At 39.7% G+C, this 26,726-nt stretch overlaps 1 protein-coding gene across 10 annotated transcripts in view; it reads right to left on the bottom strand.

Moving 5' to 3' along the window:
• Positions 1 to 5,870: 5,870 nt before the first annotated feature.
• The window catches only part of Il15 (interleukin 15), a 78,081-nt gene continuing 57,225 nt past the window's right edge, over positions 5,871 to 26,726 (bottom strand). For 9 of the 10 annotated variants that reach the window (XM_085843784.1, XM_085843787.1, XM_085843785.1 and 6 more), the window contains 6 exons: positions 19,743 to 19,841; positions 18,537 to 18,634; positions 17,413 to 17,497; positions 11,702 to 11,746; positions 8,659 to 8,796; positions 5,871 to 6,263 (listed from right to left, as the gene is read on the bottom strand). In XM_085843784.1, coding sequence (XP_085699910.1) covers positions 6,153 to 6,263; positions 8,659 to 8,796; positions 11,702 to 11,746; positions 17,413 to 17,497; positions 18,537 to 18,634; positions 19,743 to 19,754 — 489 coding nt within the window. In that variant the 5' untranslated portion in view covers positions 19,755 to 19,841 and the 3' untranslated portion in view covers positions 5,871 to 6,152. The remainder of the gene's footprint in view (positions 6,264 to 8,658; positions 8,797 to 11,701; positions 11,747 to 17,412; positions 17,498 to 18,536; positions 18,635 to 19,742; positions 19,842 to 26,726) is intronic. The other variant, XM_085843790.1, reaches the window with a different exon arrangement.

Genomic DNA, 26,726 nt, shown 5'->3' with positions numbered 1-26,726 from the left:
CTTAGTACTAGGACTGTTTTCAGATAATGATTGATGGTGTACAGCCATGAGAAATACAGATGGACTTTTAGTTGGTTTTATTATTGTTTCTGAATTCTCCACAGTGGTCCTCCCTGAATCCTGCACCTGTGGCTTATGTCACTGGTCCTTGTTGCCACTTTTTGCAAATATTAATTCAATGGGCACATTTAATTTTTTTTCAGAAATAAACAGAACGACGACATGAAGTGAATGCCCAGGGACCAGAGATCCTCCGGAATATCAATTCCTTTGAATAAGAAGAAGTCTGAATGCCAATCCAATGCTTCCAAGGGCTATATCATTATCCCTTGATATAGTGGTGGGTCTTCTCTGGACCTGCAGTTAGCAGTCTTTTCCAGCATGCAGTGCTCCATGTGGCAAACACACTTTCTGCCCCGTCGGAAGAGTCTCGTCTATCACAAATCTACTCCAGTGGGGAGCTGCTAAGCAGGATTGTTGCAGCCATTAAGATGGAAGCTTCTAGGTGCAAACATGACTAGGGGGAGCAGTGTTGATGGCCTACACTTCACAGGGAAGACACTAAAGAACCGGGCTAAGTGGCCCCCCAAAACAGTGAGCATTAAGTATACTGCCTTTTGCTTGCTCTTATGAACTGGGTGCTTTGTAGAAGTATTGCTACTCTGTGGTTTTTCACACCTTAACAAACCCAGGGACACAAAAGGCTGATGTTCTTGTGAAAAACAAATGTGGGAATGTTTTCACATGGAATGTTTGAAGCCATGTTATTAAAAATTCTGTGTCTAGCAGCTCCCTTTATTTATTCATAAATAGAGTTCAAACATCTATCTTCCTTGTAAAAAGAAGAGACTTTTTTCTTTTGCTATATAAAGATAATTAATTCAGGTGGATAAGCTTACTGATGCATTTGTCATGTGGGAAGAGCCACAAAAAAGAAAAGCAGAATAGAATTGTATGTAGACATAGTATCAAACTATGAATCAAAAATGTGAACTTAAACATTATCTTGAACTCTTGAATAAGACACAATTTTCCACCCCAAGTATTAAACTCATGTTTATTTTAAGAGAAATACAAATGGCAATAGGGCATAAATCTACACACAGCTGAGTTCAGACAAAATTTTCAGGTCGTTTCTTGCTGGATTTTTTTCCCTTCTTTTTACACATCACTGACAAAAGTCAAATATTTCCAAGGCTGTTTCTCATTGAATCAGTGCCCAAGAGAGGCAAACACTCTCACAAAATAAAAAAAATACAGATGAAAGTGCTTTGCGAAACGTAAAGACTCACATCTGTATAAAAGAACTATTATTACTACCATCACCCTGGTGCATCCTGAGAAGAGGACTTACAGATACATTGGTGGCCTTGACCTTGTTAATTCATCTCTGGAAACTGAGCATGGTGGAAGACCAATAATCTTCAAGTCCTTTAGAAGGGATGGTGCCCACCGTTAAGAACCATCCATGCTCTGACATCCTCATTTCCCTCTAGGCTCTTTACTGTCATGTACTGAGGGATGCTTTTCCTTCCTCTGCCTCCCCTTGAGCACATCAGCTTCCATGACTACTGAGCCTTGTTAAATCTGTCCCCAGTGTTATGTACAGCTAATTTTACTTCAGATGTTATCTCTCTCTACCCAGTTACATCCCACGTCCTCCTTTCAACTCTTTCCTGCTGCCACTCCACAGGCCTTCCTCTACTTGGTTTATCTTGATGAGAAGAAGTAGCTTCCCTTATCTCAAACAGTTTTCAGTGATGTAGGATTTAGAAAATCCTCCATTCAAAAAGCCTTCTTTGTCCCAGGATTTTTTTCCCACACACCTTTTCTGCCCCTGTAGATCCCAATGCTTCATTGAACATATGGCCCTGACTTCAGTCTTGCAACCACCACGTGCTGGATGTAGGGCTGTCACAGTGAGTAATTACTTGCTGATATTGCTGTCCATTTGGTGTTCCAAGAAATCATCAAAGATGATAGAGATGGCACTCCCACACAGTGACAAATTTTATGAGCCTGGTATTTAACTGTAAGGAGACTTTGACTTAAAGTCTTCTGTTCTCTAGCTGACTGTGAGCATCCACTTCTGTGTTTGCCAGGCCCCGGCATAGTCTCACAAGAGACAGCTATCTCTGGGTCCTTTCAGCAAAATCTTGCTAGTGAATGCAATAGTGTCAACGTTTGGATGCTGATCATGGGCTGGATCTCTGGATATGGCAGTCTCTAGATGGTCCATCCTTTTGTCACAGCTCCAGGGCCCCCAATGTAGGAGCTGGAGAAAGTACCGAAGGAGCTGAAGGGATCCACAACCCTATGGGTAGAACAACATTATGAACTAACCAGTACCCCGGAGCTCTTGACTCTAGCTGCATATGTATCAAAAGATGGCCTAGTTGGCCATCTCTGGAAAGAGAGGCCCATTGGACATGCAAACTGTATATGCCCCAGTACAGGGGAACACCAGGGCCAAAAAAATGGGAAAGGGTGGGTAGGGAAGTAGGGGGGAGGGTGTGGGGGACTTTTGGGATAGCATTGGAAATGTAATTGAGGAAAAGATGTAATAAAAAATGGGAATTGCCATGAAATAAAAAAAAAACAAACCTCTAATAATATAAAAAAAAAGTCTTCTGTTCAAGGTAGTTTTTGCTGTTAGGGGTTTTTTTGGGGGTGGGGGGCTTAAGGTTACAAGGAGTCTTCTTTCTATAAGTCAGACAAAAAGTCATTAGTGTAGCTCAAGGAGGCAGTTAACTCTTTCATTACCACAGTTCCTTTTGCACGTTTCCCCTCCGGCTCTTCTGGATTTTCCTTTGCTCTAGGACACTCCTGCCTTCACTGACTGGAGTGTTTGCTCTAGGACACTCCTGCCTTCACTGACTGGAGTGTTTGTTTGCTCTAGGACACTCCTGCCTTCACTGACTGGAGTGTTTGCTCTAGGACACTCCTGCCTTCACTGACTGGAGTGTTTGCTCTAGGACACTCCTTCCTTCACTGACTGGAGTGTTTGCTCTAGGACACTCCTGCCTTCACTGACTGGAGTGCTATCGGAGTCTTTTCACTCCTCCTCTAGCTTATCTGATGTCCCCTGACAGCTCAGCTCACCTGTCACTCCCTCCAAGAGGTGCTCTTTGAACGGACACCTTGAATCAACCTGATTCTCCTTGATTTCCTTTATAGAATTGATGGACACAAAATAAGACCTCGGACAAAAGAGCTTGATAATACAATGCTTCTGCAGGATTGTGAAACCCAGGAAGGCTGACACTATGGCCTTCTTACAGCATGTTGCAATGTTCACACAGAGTAGATTTCCAATAACTAAGGTACCAGTATGACTGACATAGTGAATGTTTAATGAAAAAAAAAATGCGATCATGACAATGAATGTAAATGACTTGGAAGTGGATGCTGCCTTCCATTATAACAGTCCAAAAGGTCTGACCCTATTTCCAGCAGTTTTTAAATCTGCTTCTGTGTTACAATGATCTCCTTGGTTTTTTTAATCCCTATTTCCAAATTCAGGGTTGAAGAAATAAATTACAGGATAAAAGCCTGTCTCTGTTTCATTAATTTTCTTCTATATTGTGTTAGGTAGAGTACACAATTAGAACCAAGGGACTCTTTAAACAGCTAAATATTTTACATAACACATTCTTATTGAGGACACAATTCAGTCACTAGACATGTTCAGATATACTAGATCAATTCTCCCTGGAAATGGGAGTTCCTCTGGGCAAAATATTTAGCCATTGCATGCATATGTTAAGCATGATTTGAAGTGAGTGAAGATAGCTTTTGTTGAGTTACGTACTTACACAAGAGGAGTAACAGGAATACTTTCTCTGGGGTTTCTTGTTGCTTGGGGACAGCAAAGAGGGAACAATCACATTACTTGATTTTTATTTTGTGTATGTCGATTTGATTTTATAAGTTATTGAATTTGTCAGCCATAAACTACATCAGAACATATAATTCCCTCTTTGCAGCTACAGTAACAACAGCAGAAGGTAAATCTATTGATTCACTCGTCTCAGATAAAGAATGAGATTATATGAAACTAGATTTGTAATTGGGTTATAAAATTCTCTTGGCTCACAAATTACTTGTTAGTTATGCTTGTATTTCCTGGTCCCACCTCATAGTCCTTTTACTTTATTACCAGAGAAAGCATGCAGATAATATCCCCTCATACATTGTTTCTTTGCTTGAAATAAGGAAAATGTAAGAATCTATCCATCAACGGCATGTTGGATTATCAATTTAATTTTTATTTGTGTAACCTTGTCCATTTGCCATTAGATATGATTTTGTGCTTATTTAATTATAGGAAATGCATGAGAAATATTTTCAAATTAGGGCAGTAAGTGAAATGTAAACACAGTATTCCCCAGGGAGATAGCCCTAGGCTGGCCAGTGGAAGGGTGTGGCCAATGGAATGGACTTTGAAATAGACATCAAGGTTTGACTTTAAGAGCAGGAAGATGAAGTTAAATTCAAATGGTGGTACATGCTCACTTTATCTCTTAAAAGTTGGTTGTATATGACCGCTTCATACACACATACTTTATATCAAGTTAAAGGATTTTAACAACTATAGTTTTCTAAAATCAGTTATGGTATGTGACATTTCAGAGGCAGTAACTCTGAGCACTGGAACATTCCAAATTTTAAACTCATCCTCTATTTGATTATACAATGTGAGTGGATTATTAGTCACTATCAAATAACATCAGTAATATGACTAGCATTTTGGTCTCCTTTTCCTCATATAAACAAACACTGGATGGGGGCCAACTTTTCTTTAACAATTAGACTGGAAATTTAAAATTTAAAATGGTACATTTTCCCCATGTCCCAGAAATGGGAATGCTAGAAAGCTTAGTAATTTTAGACAGGACAGTGAATGATATTAATAAGAATTATAAAAGCTTATTAATAATTATTTTAAGTTGCATTTCAGTGTTGAATTCATGTATGCATACATGTGTATGGAGTGCCCTGGTCTACCACTCTCCTCTACATCCTCTGAAGACAGTGTAACTCGTTAAATCTGTATCCAAGCCAGTGGCCAGTAAGCCACAATGATCCTTATGTTTCTCCACAAGTTGCAGTATAGACATAGCCATGGCCAGCTTTCCAAAGATGCTGGGGATGCAAATGTGGATCCCCATACTTGTGCAGGAAATATTCCCACCCCTGAGCCATTTTGCCATCACCTATGAACAACTGAATTTTTGTCAAACCAAATGGGGTCCAACAAATCAGGCCTTTAAAAAATTCAACAAGTGTGTATTGCATTAAAATTTGTGAGAATAAAATAAAAATGTTAAAGACTAATGTTAACAGCAGTTTTCTGTGTATTCTTGTACTTTCCTTGAAGGACTATCACCTTCAATCAAACAAAAACATGCCCTTTATTTGCTACAACATATGAATTAGGGAGTGGAAAGATGGTTTGGGTGAGAATGTGCTTGCCACACAAGCATGGTGGTTTGGATTCAGATCATCAGCACACATGTAAAATGCCAGGGATGTGGCAAGTGCCTATAATCACTTCTACAGAAATAGAAACAGAAGGATCCCTAGGGGTCACTGGCCAGTTAGTCCAACAAAATTAATGGGTTTCAGGTTAAAAAAATATATATACAGACTTAAAACTACCACCACCACCAACAACAACAACAACACTACCACTAAGAACAAACAAGGTAGGAAATAATGAGCAAGGCAGCCAAGATCAACCTCTTGCCTTGACACATTTGTGCATGCACTGCACCCCCTCCATCACACACACTAGCCAAGCATGTATACACACAGACATCACACACAGCCAAACACACATTAATAAAAAGGACAAAGTAAGAGTTAAATTTCAATTGATAAAATATCCATACAACTTTATTCCACATCTGTTATATTACAAATATGTACAAATGAAGCAATAAATTAAAAATAAGCAAGCAAAAATAAGTCCGAGACAAGCTCTTTTCCTCTCTTCATTTCCAAGATTTCATGTGATCCAAGTGGCTCATCATCTCCTTGTTAGGAAGCTTAGTTTGCCCAGCAGATTTCAAATGCATGGAGCTGTGCTGCCTCTGAGCAGCAGGCGGAGGTACCTTAATAACAGAAACACGGAAGAGGCTCGCGTGCAGTCAGGACGTGTTGATGAACATTTGGACAATGCGGATAAAGCTTTGCAAAAACTCTGTGAAGGTTTTCTCCTCCAGCTCCTCACATTCCTTGCAGCCAGATTCTGCTACATTCTGCCAAATAAGGAGGGAGAATTAGATCTGCAGACAGAACACACTTCTTTGTTGGAGGATATCGTACTACTTGCAACACATGGTGGGGTCTTCAGACATGAAAACATTGGCAAATGAAATCAAGTTTTGAAAAATAGTGAGAAGGAGTCAAGAGATTTATAGGGGTTGGGTGTTCCTACGTTGGATTAAAATCTTTGCAAATGTACAGGACATTCATGTTACATTATGTCCTTCCTGCTTCAAGCCCATCACTGTGTTGTTGCTGTTGTTGTTGTTGTTTTGGTTTTGATTATTTTTCCTTGTTGTGGTATTTCTTTTTCTTGTATCTCTCTCAAAGTTTGTACTTCATGAGCACTTGCCTTTCTGTCCTATACATATAGTGTGTGTGTATAGATGTGTATGTGTGTGTGCGATATATCACATATATAATAGTTAGATATGCATATATCACAGACTGTTGGCCTTTTTACACTACTGTTGCCTAACTACTATTCCTGGGAAGCCTACCCATCTATCTTTTGTTTCCCAGCAATAAACATAAGGCTTGGCACAGAGTAGCTAACTGAATATTATTGGTTGATCTGAACCACTTAGACAAATGCCATAAACATAGCTTTGGGGACAGCTAGAATACTGTAAGTGTAGCCACCATGAATAAACATTTTAGAGATCATCTGAACCACGGAGGCTGTGCCAGCAAAAATCAAAATTAGATTTCATGTTGATTAGGCACTTGGAATTCAGATTCCCCAATATGTATAAGGCACACAATGAATGCCAGACATTGCTGTAATGCTAATAGGATTCTCTAGTCGGTCCAGAAACAATTTGAGAGAGGAAAGCAAACATGCTTAGTGGCTCATCGCCACTGACATGTAAACTGAAATTCTACACAAGTCTCCTAACCATGCAATCCTGTTCATTCTTCCAGTATTTATTTATGCCAAACTGTCACTTTGGGGGCTCTGACATGCAGCCTAAAGCTCAGCATTAATACTGTGACAAGTTATCTGTTACCATTAATAGGTAATGATTCACTTGGTAAGAATCCCAAGTAATGGATACCTGTAAGAAGTTTATGTACTGGGAATTGTAATAACACAGTCAAAAGAACTCTAAAATGTATGTACTCTAATGCTGACTTTCTAATGGTGACAGATGATTTCAGCTACTGATTCTAGGGCATAATTATCAGTGTGGGGCATGTATAGAGGTGGGAAGAGTGAGCGAGGCTGTAGGGAAAGCGTGGCAAATATGAATAAGTGACATCACTGAGGATGTGACATCTGAGCAGACACTGAGGCAGCCCAGCATTTGGGAAGAGAAGCCAAGGCGTCTCAAGATCACTGTTCCTCCAGTTGTGTCTGCCTAAAGACGCTCCCGGGTGGCCCTGACATCCATTCCCTGACTTCTGTGTAACATACCACCTTATTGACTAACTGATCTTCACACATACACACACACACACACACACACACACACACACACACACACACACACGCACATTGCCTCCTTCCTCAGAACATGTGCTTCTTAAAGGGATATGTTGAAGTACATACTAAATGAAATAATTTTACTATGCCCCCTCTGATGATAATAATCCTTTGTTCGAACCTTGTTTTTCTCACTATGGTTGTCCCTCTCAGGCCACAATTCTTTGTACCTCAGGACATTTGTGTCACTTATCCTTTAGCCAACCACAGGAGTCACTAGTATTTGTTTCTTGTAACCCAATCCTGCTCATGTTGTCTGGGATGTTCTAAATAATACTTGAATCGTTAACACTTTTGATCATTCTAATTTTTCCATTACTTAAATGTTTAAAAGGTGAGAGGACAGAAGCTAGAGTAGAATCACAGCTCTAATGCCTTTGGCTGCACAAACTGGGGCATGTGGTTAGCGTTGTGCTTCCCATGTGCATCAACATTCAAACAAGAACAGAAATAGCCAGCCATGAAAAAAGGGAAGCGACCAGTCCCTGCGACTGATTTTGAGGATTTAGTACCTTATCAGTCTAAAGTATAAAGATCAATGTGCAGTGCTACTAAGACCTAACCCAATAAAGGTGAGCTACTGTTTCTGATGCTAAACACTTGATCACATTAATGTCTATCCACTGCACCCACTTGCCAATAAGACATTTTATTTTAAATCAATATGACTCTGACAGGGAGCACACTGGTTGGCATGATTTAGAAATGTCTGTTTACCAAGGAGATCAACATGTTTAGGATTCTGTGCATGCCAGCACTGGTACCTCTTTTGGACACCACTCCACTGGAATCAAATTTCCTTCTGTGCGCACCATAGGAGACTCTCCTTATACATACATGCCTTATATCAAGCAAGCCAAACCTAGTCAGGTGCAGCTCTCTCTGGCTGCCGAACTACTCACCTTGTTAGAAGACAGAGTGCTGTTTGCAAGGTAGAGCACGTTTCTTACTGTTTCATTAAGAGTCATGTTACTGTACTCGTGTAAAATAACCTGCAATTCCAGGAGAAAGCAGTTCATTGCAGTAACTTTGCAACTGGGCTAAAAAGAAAAGAGCCAGTTAAAAAAAATAAACAAAACACCTTTTCCCATTATTCATTTTCATATTGATAAGACTTTGATTGAAAAAAAAGCAGTCAACTCCATCTAGTTATTTTACAAAGAAACGTCATATCCACACGGCTTAGTTTTAATTGTCAACTTGACACAACTTAGAACATAGTCTTAATGGGGACCACTTCTCAGATAACCTGTAGGCATGTCTGTAGAAGCTTGTCTTAATTGTTAATTTATGGAGGAAGGGCCAAACTAGTGTGGTGGCACTATTCCCTAGGCAGAGGGTGCTGAACAGTCTAAGACAGAGGAGAGCCACCTGGGAGCAAGCAAGCAAACAAGCATTCTTGCAGTTACTGTGTCTCTGTTCTTCACTGTTAGCTGGATACTTTAAGTTCTAGTCCTGATTTCCCATAATTATGGCCTACAACTTGGAATTGTAAGCCAAATAAACACTTTCTTCCCTAAATCATTTTCTGACTGTGTGCCACTGGGGAGTTTTATTTACATAGGAAGTGCCTTTCTTTTTCCATTTGATTTTGAAATAAAAAACCAAAACCACTAACAGAGAAGGATAGTACAGAAGGAAACACAGCATAAAAGGCTACCTTCTCTCACTAAACACCCTCTTCCAACGGTTGAATGAGAAGCCTAGAAATGACAGAACATATGTAAAAAGTGGTTTAGGGTCATACTACATGTTCACCTCTTACAGAGTGGTAACTGTAAGTCACAGGGTCCCTACAGTTCCCAGCAGAAAGAATTCTAAGACATTTGAGAGAAAAACCCAAAGCAAAGGCAGTGCCCACTTATGCACTGGCCAAAAAGGGACTGTGAACAAGAAAATGTATTTCTTGTAAGAGTTACTTCACAAGACCCCCCCCCAAAAAAAAAAACCCTTAAGGAAACATTAAATGGAAAATTAGCTGTGCCTGAGCCTCAGTATTCACATCCACACTTCAATCAACGCTTTGCCTCACCTTTGAGTTGCAAGGCTATCTTCCTGCATGGGAAAACTTTCTAATTAGGAAAAAAAGCACAGAAAAACAAAAAATATGCTAAACTCAGATGAGGGATTATCTAGATCTCACACACTTGTTTGGTGGACATCTGCTTGTCTGAGTTTAAGGCTCCACCTTCTATGCAACAAACCATGAGCAGAGAGCACACACATTCCAGCTTGGAGAAGTTCCAGGTTCCAAATACAAAATACACAGTTCGGTTTTGGTTCTAGGTTCATTGCTTTTTCTGTCTCTGTGATAAAAATACTCTGGCAAAGAGTAACTTCAAGGGATCTGGGAACCAAGATGGCTCCCCCAGGTGCTCCGGCAAAGCCCCTTCATAGAATTGGGAACAAAACACCCATGGATGGAGTTACAGAGACAAAGTTTGGAGCTGAGACGAAAGGATGGACCATCTAGAGACTGCCATATCCGGGGATCCATCAGCCTCCAAATGCTGACACCATTGCATATTCCAGCAAGATTTTGCTGAAAGGACCCTGATATAGCTGTCTCATGTGAGGTTATGCTGGGGCCTAGCAAACACAGAAGCGGATACTCACAGTCAGCTATTGGATGGATCACAGGGCTCCCAATGGAGGAGCTAGAGAAAGTACCCAAGGAGCTGAAGGGGTCTGCAACCCTATAGGTGGAACAACAACATAAACTAACCAGTACCCCCGGAGCTCGTGTCTCTAGCTGCATATGTAGCAGAAGATGGCCTAGTCGGCCATCACTGGAAAGAGAGGCCCATTGGTCTTGCAAACTTTATATGCCTCAGTACAGGGAAACGCCAGGGCCAAGAAGTGGGAGTGGGTGAGTAGAGGAGTGGGGGGGGGGAGGGTATGGGGGACTTTTGGGATAGCATTGGAAATGTAAATGAAGAAAATACCTAATAAAAATAAATAAATTAAAAAAAGAGCAACTTCAAGGAGAAAGAAGGTCTGTCTGCTCACAATTCCAAGTCATAGTTCATCATCGAAGGGAAGTCAAGGCAACAGACCTTAAGGTAGCTAATCAGAAGCACAGTTGAGAGCAGAGAGAATGGGCACAGCTGTGCTCAGGCCTCCTCTCGCCCTCTCTACTCTTTAGTCCAGGGTTTACCCCATGAACTGATTGCAGCCCACATTCAGAATGGATCTTCTCACCAGGATTAAAGCATTCAGGAGACATGCCCCCCGGGGCAAACCTCACTGATGGTCTTTCTAGGTAACTTTACATTGTGGGAGGTTAACAATTATTTAAACTAACATTTTCCAAGCAATGGAATTGGAGATCTATTTCTTCATTTTAGCGATAGCCTTAGAGTAAAAGGAGAAATCAAGTGACCAAATGCCATCAGCAACATCAGTATACTGTAATGAGGCTACCTCATCCTTTAGAAATTCTAGTACATCATTTGGATTATTATTTTATCTCACATAGAGACTAGTGGAAAGATTTCTTACAAGTATAGAGATCCATGCAAAATACAAAGCAAGGATGCCTTTAAGCAAGTTTCAGTACATGTGTTGAGGATGTTCACACACTACAGCACTAAAGGAATGGGGGTACAGAAGACATTTAGATGGAATCATTTAGTCCCATTCTAGCATCTAATTCTACGATGATCTAACTGCATCACAGAAATATGTAACAGATTTTGTTTGACATTGATGAAAAGTTGGTTTTTTTATTCCACTGTGATTTGATACCATTATAATAGTAGCATTTATGTAGCATTTTTCCATGAGTCCCAAAAATTCCACACTCCTTCAGAAATATCATGGATCAAACACCAAGAGAACCCACCGTAAGTTAGATTTTAAAACTATAACTGTTTCAACAAAGTTATGGAAATACGGCTGATGAACTGGAAAAATAGCAATTTCGAAAAACCTAACTATACTCACATGAAAGTCACTGTCAGTGTATAAAGTGGTGTCGATATGAATAGACTGAAAAAGAGAAAAGGAGGGAGGTCATATGAAAAATCTAGGTATGATACTAGCAACTTGCTGTAAACAATAAATTTTGTCCCTTAACTTAAACGTGAATTTTGCAATCATTTTAAGCTCCTGCAATTATAAGAGAACATATTGAGAGACTGCCTGACCCTCCTCTGCATTTCCCTGCAGGGACTTGCTTCGCCACAACACAATTCCCAAGCAGGGAAATTCATATTGATGTAACATTTCTCTCTTCCCCAGATTTACCAGTTTTCATCCCCCTGTAAAATCCTAGACCTTTAACATTTCAAGAATGTGAGAGAAATGGAGTTATATAGAATGCAACCTTTTAAGATTAGCTTTTTAAAAAATAACATTTTGAGTAGTTCTGTTATAGGGGAAAGACAGCAGAAGGGCTGAGGTTTCTTCACCCCTTGATCTGACTCCAGTTCCCTTCATGGTTAATATGCCTCACACACCATATGCGACTGTTATAGCCAGTGTGTGGACACCCCTACATAGCTACAGTGTGTGTGTTTAATGCCCTGAAAGTCTTGGTTCCAGGATAGAAATGGTGAGCCACTGGAGGGCAACAGTCACTGGGATTGGACTTTGAAGGACACTGTAGGACTTTTACCTCTTCATTTTTTCTTCAGTTTTTCTTTCTAGAAAATATGTGAGCAGTTTGCTTTTCCATTAGAAGATGGCAGTCCCACCAGAGACCCAAAATCAATAGTTTAGTATATAATATAATAATTATATAATATATATTCTATGTTTTTTAAATATCTATATCTATATCTATATCTATATCTATATCTATAATCTATCTATATCTATCTATCTATCTATCTATCTATATATCTATATATGCATATATATATACAATGGCAGGTACCTAGCAATCTAATGGCACACATTGCAGTGGAACTGTGTTAAAGAACACCATACTCTCCCTACTCACCCCTCCTTTTTCCATCTGTCTTTTTTTCTGTAATTTTATCATCTCTGCCCAACATGAAACATGTTTAGAGTGGGTTCTTTCACTGTATGGCAGGCTTTTGGGGTGTCTGTTTCCTTTCATGCCTTAGCCACATATATCTCTTGATCTACTGGATGGGTACACCAAAAGGAATAGCTTGGCAAATAAAAGTGGTGAGAGTTTTGTTTTACTCCCAGAGGAAAACTGTCTTTCCCTCACTGGCAAAAGTTTAAGTATTCTAGTAATATTTTATATTAAGTTGAAGAAGTTGTCCTTTGTTTCTATTCTGCTGAGAAATTTTATCTTGAAGCAGCTCTACAGCAGTTTGCTGAAGCTGCTATAACAATTTTATATATGCTGGATAGCGTAAGTAAGGACATGTACTTTTCTAGAATTCTGAATACAATCAGTCTCAGAGGGAGATGTTAGGAGTGGTCTCCCAAGACTTCTCACTTTGCCTTATCAATTCCTATCCTCTCCTCTCTCTGTCTCCTCAGGGTATCTTCCTCCTGTGGATACCCTTCTTGGAGCATGGTTTCCTGCCCTTCTAAGGAAACTGGACATATTAGATTAGAATCATCCTAATGGCCCTGTTTTCACTTAAATTTCTCTTTAAAGATCCTCTGTCAAAAGACAGTCACACAATGGGGTATGGACAGTCATTAAAAAAGGAAAATCCATCCTGTATAAGAGGTACTAAATTTATCATGCCTTTTCTAAATCAATTGATATGATTTTCCTTTTTGGCCCCTGATATGTCAGCCTGAGTTGACTGATAGTTCTTGAAATAATCAAAAGATTTGCATACCTAGAATAAATTCTAAATTCTATACAGTGATGTTATAGGATTCCTTTCATAATACACCGGTAGATCTGATAGGTTGATATTGTACTGAGGAATTTTATACCAAGTACATGAGAGTTGCTTATATTTGGCTTCATTTTTTTTAAATGTATCTTTATCAAGTTTTCACATCAAGGTAAGATTAGTCTCCTAAACTGAATTAGAGGGACTTGCTTCTTCCTGTGTGTGTGTGTGTGGGGGGGTAACTATATACATCATGATCAATGCTTGAAATAGGTTTCAGGATGCTGGAGCAAGGCTAGCTGCTCCCAAGTGTTCTTCTAGGAGGCTCTCCATGGTGACCTGAACAGTGTCAGGAGTTATAGGAGCGCTTGAACCACCACTTTCATCATTGCTATGTTTTGGGGAGTGCATGGTCTTTGAAGAATGTTCCCATTTCCTGTAAATCATTGGTACAGTTATAAGACACTGAGGGAAACAGTGACAAATGTTATCCCCACAGATCCTGTGCCAATTGCCACCAATTCCATCCATGGTGCCTGGTACCATCTTTCTTATTGTTAGATGTTTACAAATCTTATTGATTTTTTATTAGTACCTTTATGTTTCATTAATTTGTCCCCTGACTTCCTGATTTCAGTTTCATTAATGCCTGCTCCCAGATCTATTTTTTCCTTCCTTCTACGCATATTGAATTCATTTTGTGATTCTTCTAATTTGGTGAGACAGAACTTCAGGTGCTGGCTTGATGCTTAGTGCTTTTCCTCTTTTCTAACTCACACACTGCATTTTTAAGTTTCCTCATCGTTACCAGTTCACATTGTAACAGACAGGATTTCATTTTATTCATGGCTGTGAGGTTGTTTGCATATCTTTGGGAATTAGTCTTTGACCCATGTGTTACTTAGAAATATGTTGTTTAATTTGCAAATTTGGGGGACTTTCCTTCTGTATCTTTTTATCTCCAGATTGATTCCATTGTGTTCTAAACATACTTTCTGCACAATCAAAGTTCTGGTGAGTTCAATGCCCCATTACTATATGGCTCAGGAGATATTTAGTCTTGGTGACTGTTTTATATGAATTTTTAAAAGTTTGTTTTGATGCCGTTGGGTGGAATGCTTCATGCATAAAGTCAAATCCCATTAATTGTCTTTGTCATGGTTCCTATGTTTTTGGAATATTGTTACTTAATAGTTGATCTAGTTATTGGGCAGGAGATGCTGAAATCCACAACTGTAATCATAAATTTGTCTGTTTCTCCTTTGAGCTGTTAAATTTTTGTGTCATGAATTTTGAGATTCTGTTGCTTGGTGCATATATATTAAAAATCAATGTTTCTTCTTCATGAATTTTCTTTTGTCATTAATGTTGCTCTTGGCATTTGCAGCTCCATTTTCCATCATGTTGGCTTATCTAATACTAATATAAGACTAATCCTGCTTTTGATTGTGACTTTACTCTTCTTGGTACGATTAATGATTTTTCCCTGTGCCTGGATATGATGGCTATTATGCTAGGAGACTCTTGTCCTACTTAAGTATTCTATTTTAATATGCAGCCAATCACCTATTGAGATGTTTTGTGCTCAGCCTGACTTACTGTTGTGTGCTGTGATTCTAATGGCAGCTTAGCTTTCAGAACCTCTTCGAACCTTCCACTGTAATTCTCAATCACTGCAGTAAAAGTTGCTTCTTCAGACCAGGTTATGTGATTCATGGGGACAAAATATATCTTTCAGGGTTGTCATTTAGGATGAGATTCCTAATCTTTCTTGATTAGATTGAGCCAAACCTGCTACTAGGCCGCCTAGCAACTCTAGGCAGGAGAAGATGATCTACAATTCCCAGAAAAAATACCTCATTCTAGGGCTAACACCACATTGGGTCCCCTTCCTGTAACCCATTTTCCAGATAAATAAGTTTCTGATTTGTGAGTTGGAAATTGAATTTAATTTTTAATTCCTTTAGTAGTTCTTTGACATTTTTGTACACCAGTTTTGATATTTACTCTCCTTCCAACTCCTTCCATGACCATATCCCGTCCCTACCCACCAAACTTTGTGCCCTCTTTGTTTCTTCTTTCTTAATTAAGTATGATCTGTACTGACCATATACTCTTATTAGATGTGTGGCCATCCACGGTTGCTAGGTAACCTAACCAGGGACAACACACTTAAAGAAAACTTACTTCCCTTCTCTCAGCAACTACTAATTGCCAGTACTTCTTCAGTTGGGAGTGAATTTTATGTTATTTTCCACATTTCATGTTAGGATTTTATTTGACTTGAGATTGTGTGGGTCTGGGGTGTACTGACAAATGTGTATGTGTTCACATGTGCAGCTACCCTGCTGTGTTGATCAAACACTTTCCTTGGAGTCATCTACTACCCTGGGCTCTAACAAGTTTTCCAATACCTCCCATACACAGATAGCCTAGTCTTGGGAAGAGGGTATGTGATACAGAAGTCCCATTTAGGGATGAGCACTCTGCAGGCTCATATCCTCTGCACCTTGACTGGTGCATGAGCATCTAGAGCAAAAAGAAGCTTCTGTGATGAGTTTTGGAAAATGCACTAATCTACAGGTCTAATGATGCCATCAGGAGTCACTTTTATGCTATGCATTGAGCGAAGAAATGATAATAGGTTCTACACTAGAGTCCAGGATCTGTCTACACATAGTTCTTAGCTCTGATAAAGGTGTAAATCTTAACAGTAAATAGAATTTAAAAACAATGTCTTAGAAGGCTTTGCAATGTTCATATATTTCTTCACAAATATTATTATTTCAAATGGTATTTCATAGAAATTTGTAGAAAAACATAAGACATGCATACTTCATAGCCATTACAAGTTTTCTTTCGGCAAAAACAATGATATCAATGACCTAACCTAGGACTTGGCTCTATGTGCCATAATACCAACCTACCATGTGGGATGGAGCTAGTGGCAGGGTTCTTGTGGACAACTAGCCATTTTTAAGTTGGATTGGAGAACTGCTCAATACTACTACTACTACTACTACTACTACTAATAATAATAATAATAATAAAATTATTCCTGGTACTATATCCCTGAGCAAAACCCCATGGCTGGGCGGCCATACGCCCTAGGCCATATGCCACTGATATTTTCTCAATGGTTTTGCTGTCAAATTATCTTCTCAGTATTTATGGTTGTGTTGGTAGACTTGGTATCCATCACCCTTGGTCAGAGGCATTTCTTTTTCCCCCCAGTAGTAAGCAATCAGTGCTGGGGTATAATTGGTCAAAGTGCTATGAAGAAGAGACTAAATAAGACATTTTTATGAACCCCACTCCTAATCCTGCCAAGACTCTGGGGATACTGATGAAAATGATGCAGAAAAAAAGTTAAAAACCAGAGGGTGGGAGGAAGTACAATGGAATACTGTCCTCTGGATCCGATGTGGCTGTCACATGCATGAGCTCACAATACTCTGTTATCTGCACAGATCTTGTCTGCCAAAATGACAGCTTAAAAGGGAATGTGGTCTCTTGGCCCTGCCCCCCTTAACAACCTGTTGGCATGTGATAGCTACTGAGAGAAAATGTATTATTCCCTTTTGTTGGTGTCCCACTCTTATTTTTCTGTTTCAGTGGATGGCAATATGGCTGTGTAGATACTGGTAACATTAATTGGACTTAATGGGTTATCAAAAAAGCAAGAAACAAAAGATGCGAAGTTGGGGCAGACACAGTGGCAAAATAGAAGAGAAGTCTTAAAAGGAGTAAAATGGGAAGTAGATACAATCATATTTTACTATATATATATATATATATATGAAATTTTTGAGAATAAAAGTTATAATACAACAATATATATATCAAATATTAAAGCAAAATGAAAAAAGAAAAATGTGTACTCACTTGAATAAGGCTTTCAATTTTCTCCAGGTCATATCTTACATCTATCCAGTTGGCCTCTGTTTTAGGGAGACCTACACTGACACAGCTGTAAGAAGACACAAAACCAAGCTCTTTGGAGGAGGGTGCCATTGTCTGACTGAGTAGATAAGCAACAGAACAATCAAGATCAATTATCTTCTCACTAGGAAAATGTCTTATTCTGTCTCTGTGCATCTGACAGCCTGGTGGGTGAATGGAAATACCAAAAATACAGTACAGTTTTGATAGTCTAAGCTAATTTGAGGAAGTCTGTCCAACTTATAAGTAACCACAGATGTCAGGAGCCATAATGGGACAAGCTAATAATTAGCAGGTGATCGTCCTGAGATGGTCTGCTTCAGATTATTACATAATCTGTTTATCACAATGATATTGAGATAGCACCTGATCTGTGCCATGGCTTAATGAATGTTTCCGAAGTGATTATTAGTTGTGTGGAAGCACAGGCTCCATGACACTTTTACGGCTAGACAGGCTCCATGAGACTTTTAGGGCTAGTAAGTGTAAAATTTTGAACACTTAACGCTTTCTCTGAACAACTGTGAGAGTGAACGTCCCTTTTTCATGATGCCCACGGGAATCTGATGCTAGGATGATTTCATAGTCACTGGAGATTTCGCTAAATACAATATGGGTGATTACAAGTTTATTCACTTTGGTTAAAACTCACATTTAATATCCCGAATAAAAGACACATTGATCACGTGACTGTGGAGTGATTCTTAAAGCCCCAGGAAAAACAGTTATTCTAAAAAAGATCAGGAACAAACCATGTCAGCCAATGACAATCTGTCTAATGAGGACAACTTACATACATGATATCAGTATATGGAATAGTTCTAGCAAAAACTCAACTGCTTTAGGGGATAGAATACTCATATGGAATACTGCCAAGGTGCCGAAATCCTCAGTTAAGGATTCGCAAGTCCCCCAAGCAGCTCCACAGTCACCTGATATCCTACGCTGAAGAGTGAAGACCTATATACAAGGAAACTGAACATAATACAGTTTCAACATCAAGATACTCAGGGACAAATGACCGTGGCCACTAACATGATAATAGCTATGACCAAAGATGAAATTACCCCAAAATGAAGACATGAATGCCAGCCTCAGTTAAAAAGTGACTGTTTAGAAGGAAACACAAGTAGCACGAGATGGATGTATTCCTCATATATGGTTTCTGGAAAACATAAATGTAGACAAAATGGTAAAACATCTCTAGTTAAAAACATGGAAGACTGAATTTTATTGTATTTTAGGTCCAAAATTGTAAAGGTGTCATTTCACAATCAATACTCTTTATGGAAACAGTGAAATTTCAGTGGATCTTCTGTTTTGTTTTATTCTAATATCCAGCCGTCCGTATGCACAATATCTCCAGTAGCCATTTCTCCAATTGAAGGTCAATGATAAACTTACATTCTTAATGACTGACATGTATAGTCTTGGGACTACTGAGCTTTTTACTACTGAGCTACTGTCATTATCCTCTTCCTCTTGCCCTTCTCTCTTTATTAATAGACTACACATTATATACAGCATAGGTTAGTCATGTAACAATAGCAAGCATACTAGTTTTACATTCATTTCATACAAGTATATGAAATTAAAATACATATTATCACACGGAGAAAAACTGGATAAAATTTAAACCAATAAAGGTATTTGGGCCAGGGCTAGGATTGACGTCAAGGAATTCTGTAAGCTCAGGACTACCCTGGTGAGTTCCAGACCACCCAATGCTACATAGTTATGACATCCTGTCTTAAAAAGAAGTATGTCCTTTTCCATCCTAACAGCTCCTACATGAAAACTTAATTTGGTTATTTAGGACCTTATTTGTCTGAGATAGACACAGTTTTAATTCTCTGACCTGACTTGTCAGTGCTGTCAGAGTTTTTATAGCTACAGAGAGCAGTGTCAGTCAACACCTCAAACACCAGGAGTCTGTACTCTGTGTAGACTCGGCTGAAAAGATGCCTAACACCAGACCTTGCCCTCAGAGACACAATGTACGAAGTGAATAGACATTTAGAGAACAAAAGAGACTGAGTGAAGTGTAATGACACATTAACAATGGCACAAAGAATACAGGTATACTGTTAGTCTTGTTTTCCAAAGCCCATGTTACTTATTTTTAAAATCAAGATGAACCTTGGAGAAACAGATATCTGTCACAGCCAGAGATGTTTAGAGAATAATCTTGCGACTTATTATAAAATAGAACTGAGATTAAGGTGACTTTATAAGAAAAACCATATGCTATTTTTGTCTGCTTTTTCCCTTACCAAAATTTTCATTACTTAATGCCCAGGTAACTGCTTCAATGTTGAAGATGAGCTGGCTATGGCAATGGGCTTCCAGCTGCCATCCATCCAGAACTCCTCCTGCAACAGAACCAGGATGAAGGATGATTATCAAAACACAAGTGAGTAAGCCACAAGCAGATAGAGAAACGCCTGGTGCTTATGCATCATCTGCTTTCCATAGGGTCGGCTATATGTTCCTTAACACACGCATCAGATTTAGCCCTCCTGAGAGCATCATTTGGAAAATCTGATCTGGCGTCACAGAAATCCCATGACTGCCTGGACTAAAACCAAGTTTGTCTGAATAAAAGAAATAAGTCATTATTTCACACAGTGTCCCAGATCTGACAGGTTTCAGGGCCATCTCAATTTGAATAAGAGCAATCAAATACAAAGATTCACATAACCACCAACTGATAGTCGGATTTACAACAACAGCCACATCTACAGGTTTCACATAGATGTCTTAGGTATGTTCTTTAAAATAAATTTTAATGAGAACACCATTTGTGAATTTTCTATATAACAAAATTATATTTTTTTCTAAACCAAAACAGGGGAACATGTGAAGTTTAAACACTCCCATCAAACTCCACTTCATTAAAATATTCAGGCTCAAAATACCTCAAATATGGATAGTCGTGCTGTCAAAAATGTTACACACTAGTAGACCTTACCAATGAAAATATCAAAGTCTGTTGCTTCACTGATATAATTTATCACAATCAATTATCTCAATATTTTACACATTTCAGATGCTTCCTAATATTAAAATATTTGCTATAAATTATGTGCAATGTATTACTCTTATTTTTTTTAACATTTACTATGTGTGTGTCTGTGTGTACGTGTGTGTGTGTGTGTGTGTGTGTGTGTGTGTGTGTGTCTGTGTGTGTGTGTGTCTGTAAGTGTATGCTCATGCACATGCCATGGTACATGTGTGGAAGTCAAAGAACAAATTGTGAGAGTTGCTGCTCTCCTTCCACCACTTGGGGATCTAGGATCAAACTTAGGCCATGAAACTGGGCAGCAAGGACTGTTACCTACTGAGTCATCTTGCTATCTTGTTTACACTCTCCAGTGTATATTACATCATTCTTAGGAGAAAATAAACCTAACATTTAGCAGGGTATAAAACAGGATACTAGACTGTGTGGCTAGTACAATGCTTTCATGAAGTCCTCACCCCACGTTCCCTGTGGCACTGGCATTAGACTGCCCCCTCCAGCACTGGTTCATTTAGTAAACAGAAAGGCTGGTTTACACCTAGGGCTGACTTTTGCCCCTAAAGCCTAAGCCCCCCTGAGCCCACAATGGAAAGTAAACGCAGCAAAGACTTGAGAGTCAGCCAGGGTTTCCCACTCAGCCACCATGACCCTTGTGAGGTCTGTTCTTAACTGCCTTGCTTTCATTTCAGGAAAGTTTGGTTAACTTCTCCTCAGGACAACGTGTGTTCTTTGTCTGGAAAAGTGTTCTGACTGTAGTCTTTTTGCCCAGGACCCTGGCTTTCCAGTTCACTGGTAACAAGAGCCTATTATGTTATCTCTGTGTTATGTCTCTGTATGCTCCAGGCATGGCAACCCACAAGTGACAGATTACCTGGAAAAGGCGGAGAAATGGATTAAAATCTGCGTATGACAAGTGAGCACAGACCAGACAGGAGCAGGGAGCTGGGAAGTATTAAGGCAGTGGAATGTGAAGCATGCGCTATTCGTTCCCTACATCGCAGGTCTTTATGGCAAAGTGTTATTTTCACCCTACCTTGAGATATGGGCAGATGTTAGCCATGAGTGAGGACTGAAATAGTGTGGAGTTGGAGGGAAAGCACCTGAGCAAGACTATGTCCACCCGAGCGGTTCATTTATGGCAGAAAAGTAGGAGATAACAGTTATCACTACTGTACAAATTAAAGTAATTTTCTACCAAGGGCCAGGTAATAAGTAGCTCATACTTGGAAAGTCTTATGGTTTTCTTGTAATTACATCAATGTCCACGATAGCTTGAAAGTGGCTGCAGATGATGAATGGGGTTGGCTGCATCTCAGTTCGGCTTTGTCATCAAAATAGGTGGCTGGTGCCTCCTACTTACCAACTGAGAAAACAGATCTTCTGACAAACAAGTATTTGCTTTGCTGATGACATCTGGCTTCTACGCATCCTTTACTCCAGCTTCATTTAAACTTTAGCTGTCTTGTACCTCATAGTGGCAGTTTTTCAGTCACTGGCAGTCTTCCAGCTGCCCTTGGAAGGCGTTAGTGGAACTCTACAGGAATCTCATCCAGTTCCCATCAGAACGAGCTTTTATGAGAATGCCGACCCACATTACTCTCTCACCATGTGCTCTCTCCTTCTTGTGTGTACCTTCACCATGGGGAAGCCACATACACCCCAATGGCACTGCGACCAAGTGACACATTAATGAGGTCACTTGGTGTTGTCCAACACAGTGCATTAAATATGTCTCTTTCCTTTAGAGGTGTCCAGCTTCAGGGATGTTAAATCTTATAGTTTTTCACAAGATAACAACAAATGATCAGTTAAGATGTTTAATGTTTTTTTTTTATATGTCATCTCTAGAAAGATATGCAGGCCTACACACATAATTTCAATCTTAACTTGGGATCCTCTTTCTTAGAGATCTGTGCAGTTCACTCTTGGTTATCAACTTGATTAACCTGCAATCAGTTAAGAAAAATGCCTATGGAAGGATCTGGGTGGTTGTTTCCTTTAAGGAGAAGTGGGGAAGGTAGACCAGCATACATACCTGGGGTGGCCTGAGGGAAAGCTGCTTTTTGCCTGCTTCCCTTCTCCCCCTGCTGGTGAACACATCTACTCTACTGTTGCCATTGCTGCTGTCATCCTTCAATGACATTGGATGCAGCTTCTTCAGTTTTCCAACATGGACTCATAAGGAACACTCCAGGCCTTCATTATTAGATCAGCACTTCAGAGGCATGTCAGTCTGGGCAGTTACCTGTGTATTACCTGGGCAGTTACCAGTTAATTGTGTAAGCCAAGCTGGTAACTCTCCTTTGTAATAGTGAGCCATTCCATCAGTTCTGTTCTGTACAGAAATCAGATGATGCTAGATCCCAAACACTGCAGAAATTTAGGCCCATGGACCGTATTCCCCGAGTGCTACTGCCTAGGCATGTTCCCAAGCACCTCAGAGCAAAGACCTGTATCCCAGCCCTCAGCCTCATCTGGTCTTCCACCATTTTCCTCCCTCTCCTCAGGTATAATCACTATCACAGTGGATTAAATTTGTTATGAAGAAAACAATAAACTGCATACAATATACAAATTACGTCTGAATAAGCATGCAATAAAATTTCATAGGCAGAGGGAGAAGCAACTAGAATAATAAGTGATATCAAATACATGTTTCCAAAAGAGAGGATGCTTTGGAGTCAAGTGGCCATACGAGAGAATAAACTTTGCATAGAAGCAAAGAGGTTATTGCACGAAACCACTGCACCATGAGACTCCTTGAATGATGCCACTCTCTGAAGGGGCACTGGTGGAAGTCAAGAGATACAGTTGTAGAAGCGTGGTGCCAGGTTGCCTGTGACCTTCACAAACAACCTGCAGACTCTGACTGAGTATAGTAGACAGGAAAAACCACTGGATCCTTAAACAGTGATGCTGAGCAACAGTTGCATGTGATAGGAATTCAATGCGGTATTTTAACAGTTCAACTATAAACACAGACCAGAAGTTTACTTCTCAGACAAACTGTGGCTCTAAAGCCATGAACAGCCCTTGTACTTGAATGAATTGTTTTACAACTCCTGGCTATCCACGCTCACTCTCCAGGGAAGGAGAACCTGTCAGTTCTGAAAACGAGTTTAGCTGAATGCATGTGGAGGTTACAAAGTTAATGATTAACTAGTGGCGTGCAGGGCTGTTCTCTAACAATTAAGACCCTTACATGCCCTCTCTCCATTTCTCCAACACACAGACTCCACAGAACCTCTACTGGGGTGGCTTTTGATTGTTGCCTTCTTGTCTGAATTTCCAAACATCCCCTGTATCCCATTTTCCTGCACTTTAACCTCCACGTGGAAGCTAAACATTAATCTCTCCACAAACCTATTTTCGGTAATTTAGAAATCTCAGCACAGATTGAAATAGAAAAGATTTGTCTGAAAATTTCTTATAAGCCCTCTCCTCCTAAAGATCTCTTTTGTGTCTCCACCATTACCTTCGCATTTTTATAAAACTGTTACTGTAAGAACCAAACAAGGAAAACCTGGATTGGGTTCCTACATGTTTCTGTTCCTGCAGACTGATAGCAAATTCTTGATACCAAGCCCTACTGATAGTGATACTCGAGTTTCTTGTATATCATGGGAGAGTACTTGCTCATATTTTAAAACATCTTTAAATTACCCATAGTACCAAATTCAGTATAAATGCTATAGAAATGAATACACTAATGGTCAAGAAATAATGACAAAGAAAAAAAAAATCTGTGCATGGCCAGTGTGCTGGTTTGAGTATGCTTGGCCCAGGGAGTGGCACTATTAGGGGCTGTGGCCTTGTTGGAAGAAGTGTGTCACTGTGGGCATGGGCTTTAAGATCTTCATCCTAGATGCCTGGAAGTTAGTCTTCTCCTGTTTGCCTTCAGATGAAGATGTAGAACTCTCAGCTCCTGCTGCACCATGCCTGCCTGGATGCTGCCATGCTCCCACCTTGATGATACTGGTCTGAACCTCTGAACCTGTGAGCCAGGCCCAGCTAAATGTTGTCCTTAGAAGGGTTGCCTTGGTTATCATGTCTTTTACAGCAGTAAGACCCTAACTAAGACAGTCAGATTTTTCTGCCAAATCTATTTGATCTATGATTATTGAACCATGGTGTTGAAAGGGCCAACATCCCATAGCAGGCGGGAAGTGAGCCAGAAGTTCTTCAAGTACTTGAGTAACTCTTTCCAGCTTCCTACAGGGATAAACAACCAAGAACAGAGAGAATCTGTACTCCACACCAACAACAGTAATTACACCACATTGTCCACACCCCTAACTTCTCAGAACTTCCCAGTATTGACTTTGCACTCTGAATGGACCACTGTGCAGAAGAGAGGAGTCAGACCCAGAACCTTATAGAGCCTCTCTATGAAGCTGCACAACGTGTCAATGAGTCCTGATTCCAAAAAAGATACTTCTGAGAAATATATTCTAGCTAGAAATATGTGATTAAATGGCTTTGATCAAATGTTTGATGGGGAAAAGATAATTCTTGATAAAAAGAAATTATGTGGAGAACTCAATTACCAATATTTTCCACAGTTATACTTTCTAACAAGGCTGGAGAGACGGCTCAGCAGTTAAGAGCACTGGTTGTTCTTCTAGGGGTCCTGAGTTCAATTTCCAGCAACCACATGGTGACTCACAACCATCTGTAATGGAATCTGATTCCCTCTTTTGGCACACAGGTGTACATGTAGATAGAGCACTCATATGCATTAAAACAAACAAACAAACAAACAAACAAATAAATAAATCCTGGGGCTTAGATTGTGTAATGAGAAAACTGACTCTAAATTGTTCTCTGGCCCACAGTGACACACTTCTTCCAACAAGGCCATACCTACTCCACAGCTCCATAAGCTCCATAAGCTCCTGGGATACATATCCCATGGGCACACAAATAAATAAATATTGTCTAACAAAACTAGAAAAATTACCCTTGTTAAATATTTCCCAGATTTTACATTTTCTTTTAAAAATCATAGTATAATTGAAAAATTTTACTTTAAATTATGTACAAGCATACATGAATGCAGTACCTGAAGAGACCAGAAGATGGCCTCAGATCCCGCAAAATTTAAGTTAAGGATGGTTATGAGTCACTGACCTGGGTGTAGGGAACCCAATGTGGGTACTCTGCAAGAGCAGCAAGCACTCATAGCTTCTGAGCCATCTCTCCAGCTTCCTCACCCCCCAAGACACATACCAGAATATTAGAAGTACATAAGCAAACAGCAAGTCTGAGTATTGGTTTATTAGTAACTTATATGTGGTGGTAATAAATAATCAGTTTTACTTTTGTTGGCATCTGAACAAATATTCAGACAACTACAGATTAGCAAAGTGTTTTTGAAAGGGAGAGTACAACCAAGAGCAAAGTCCCACATTAATAACCTCTTCCATACAGAAGAGCAGTTTTATTGTTCCAATGCTGACTGTTTAGAATTAGGAAACAAAAAATGTCTGCAAGACTCATATCTCATTTGATTTTAGTTCAATAAATTTCTATATTAAATTGAAGTTTGTGGACAGTACACTGCCAGCAGACATCAATGACACTTGCCCTCGGCAGCCACACAACCGATCGATGTTGGAGAAGGGTTCTCTGCCTATAGAGAAATCTCCTTCCACTAAGAGCCCTCAGCCAAGCTCCAAATGACTTGGCTGGAGCGTGCATGGAAACACTGCACACATGAACAGCAAAGGGTCTTCTGGAACAGTTATGAACCACTCAAGTGCTTGTCTTGTCTTGGGAGAAGTGATTTCGTAGCTTCCATTAGAGAGAGACAACATAAAACTTATAAAGGGGTGAAAGACGTGGTACGAATCTGGTTGCCTCAGCTTAGCCCTTCAGTCACTCAGGACTGTGCCCGACTGAAATCTTATCAAGCAAATGACAAGAGGAGAAATGAAAATGTGTTTCCTGGCCATAGATAGCGTTTGAGCGTCAGCACTGCTCGTGGCATGGATATACAAGGAAATAGCTTCTTGGGGTCACTAATTACTCTTGACTTATTTTCTTATTTTTAAAGAGAAATGCCTCTGTTGTTAGGTTTCCTTTTGAACATCCAAGTGTCTTGGATGGTTTTATGTCACCTTGACATAAGCTAGGATTATCCGAGAGGAGGGAACCTCAGCTAAGCAAATACCTCCATAAGATCAGAATGTAAGCAAACCTGTGGAGTATTTTCTTAATTTGTGATTGATGGAGG

Source organism: Mus caroli, unplaced genomic scaffold (assembly GCF_978045245.1).
Source record: "Mus caroli unplaced genomic scaffold, Mus_caroli_1 scaffold_10, whole genome shotgun sequence".
In the NCBI taxonomy this organism is placed as follows: domain Eukaryota; kingdom Metazoa; phylum Chordata; class Mammalia; order Rodentia; family Muridae; genus Mus; species Mus caroli.
Note: the sequence above shows the minus strand (reverse complement) of the source record. Positions and strands in the feature narration are given on the sequence as shown.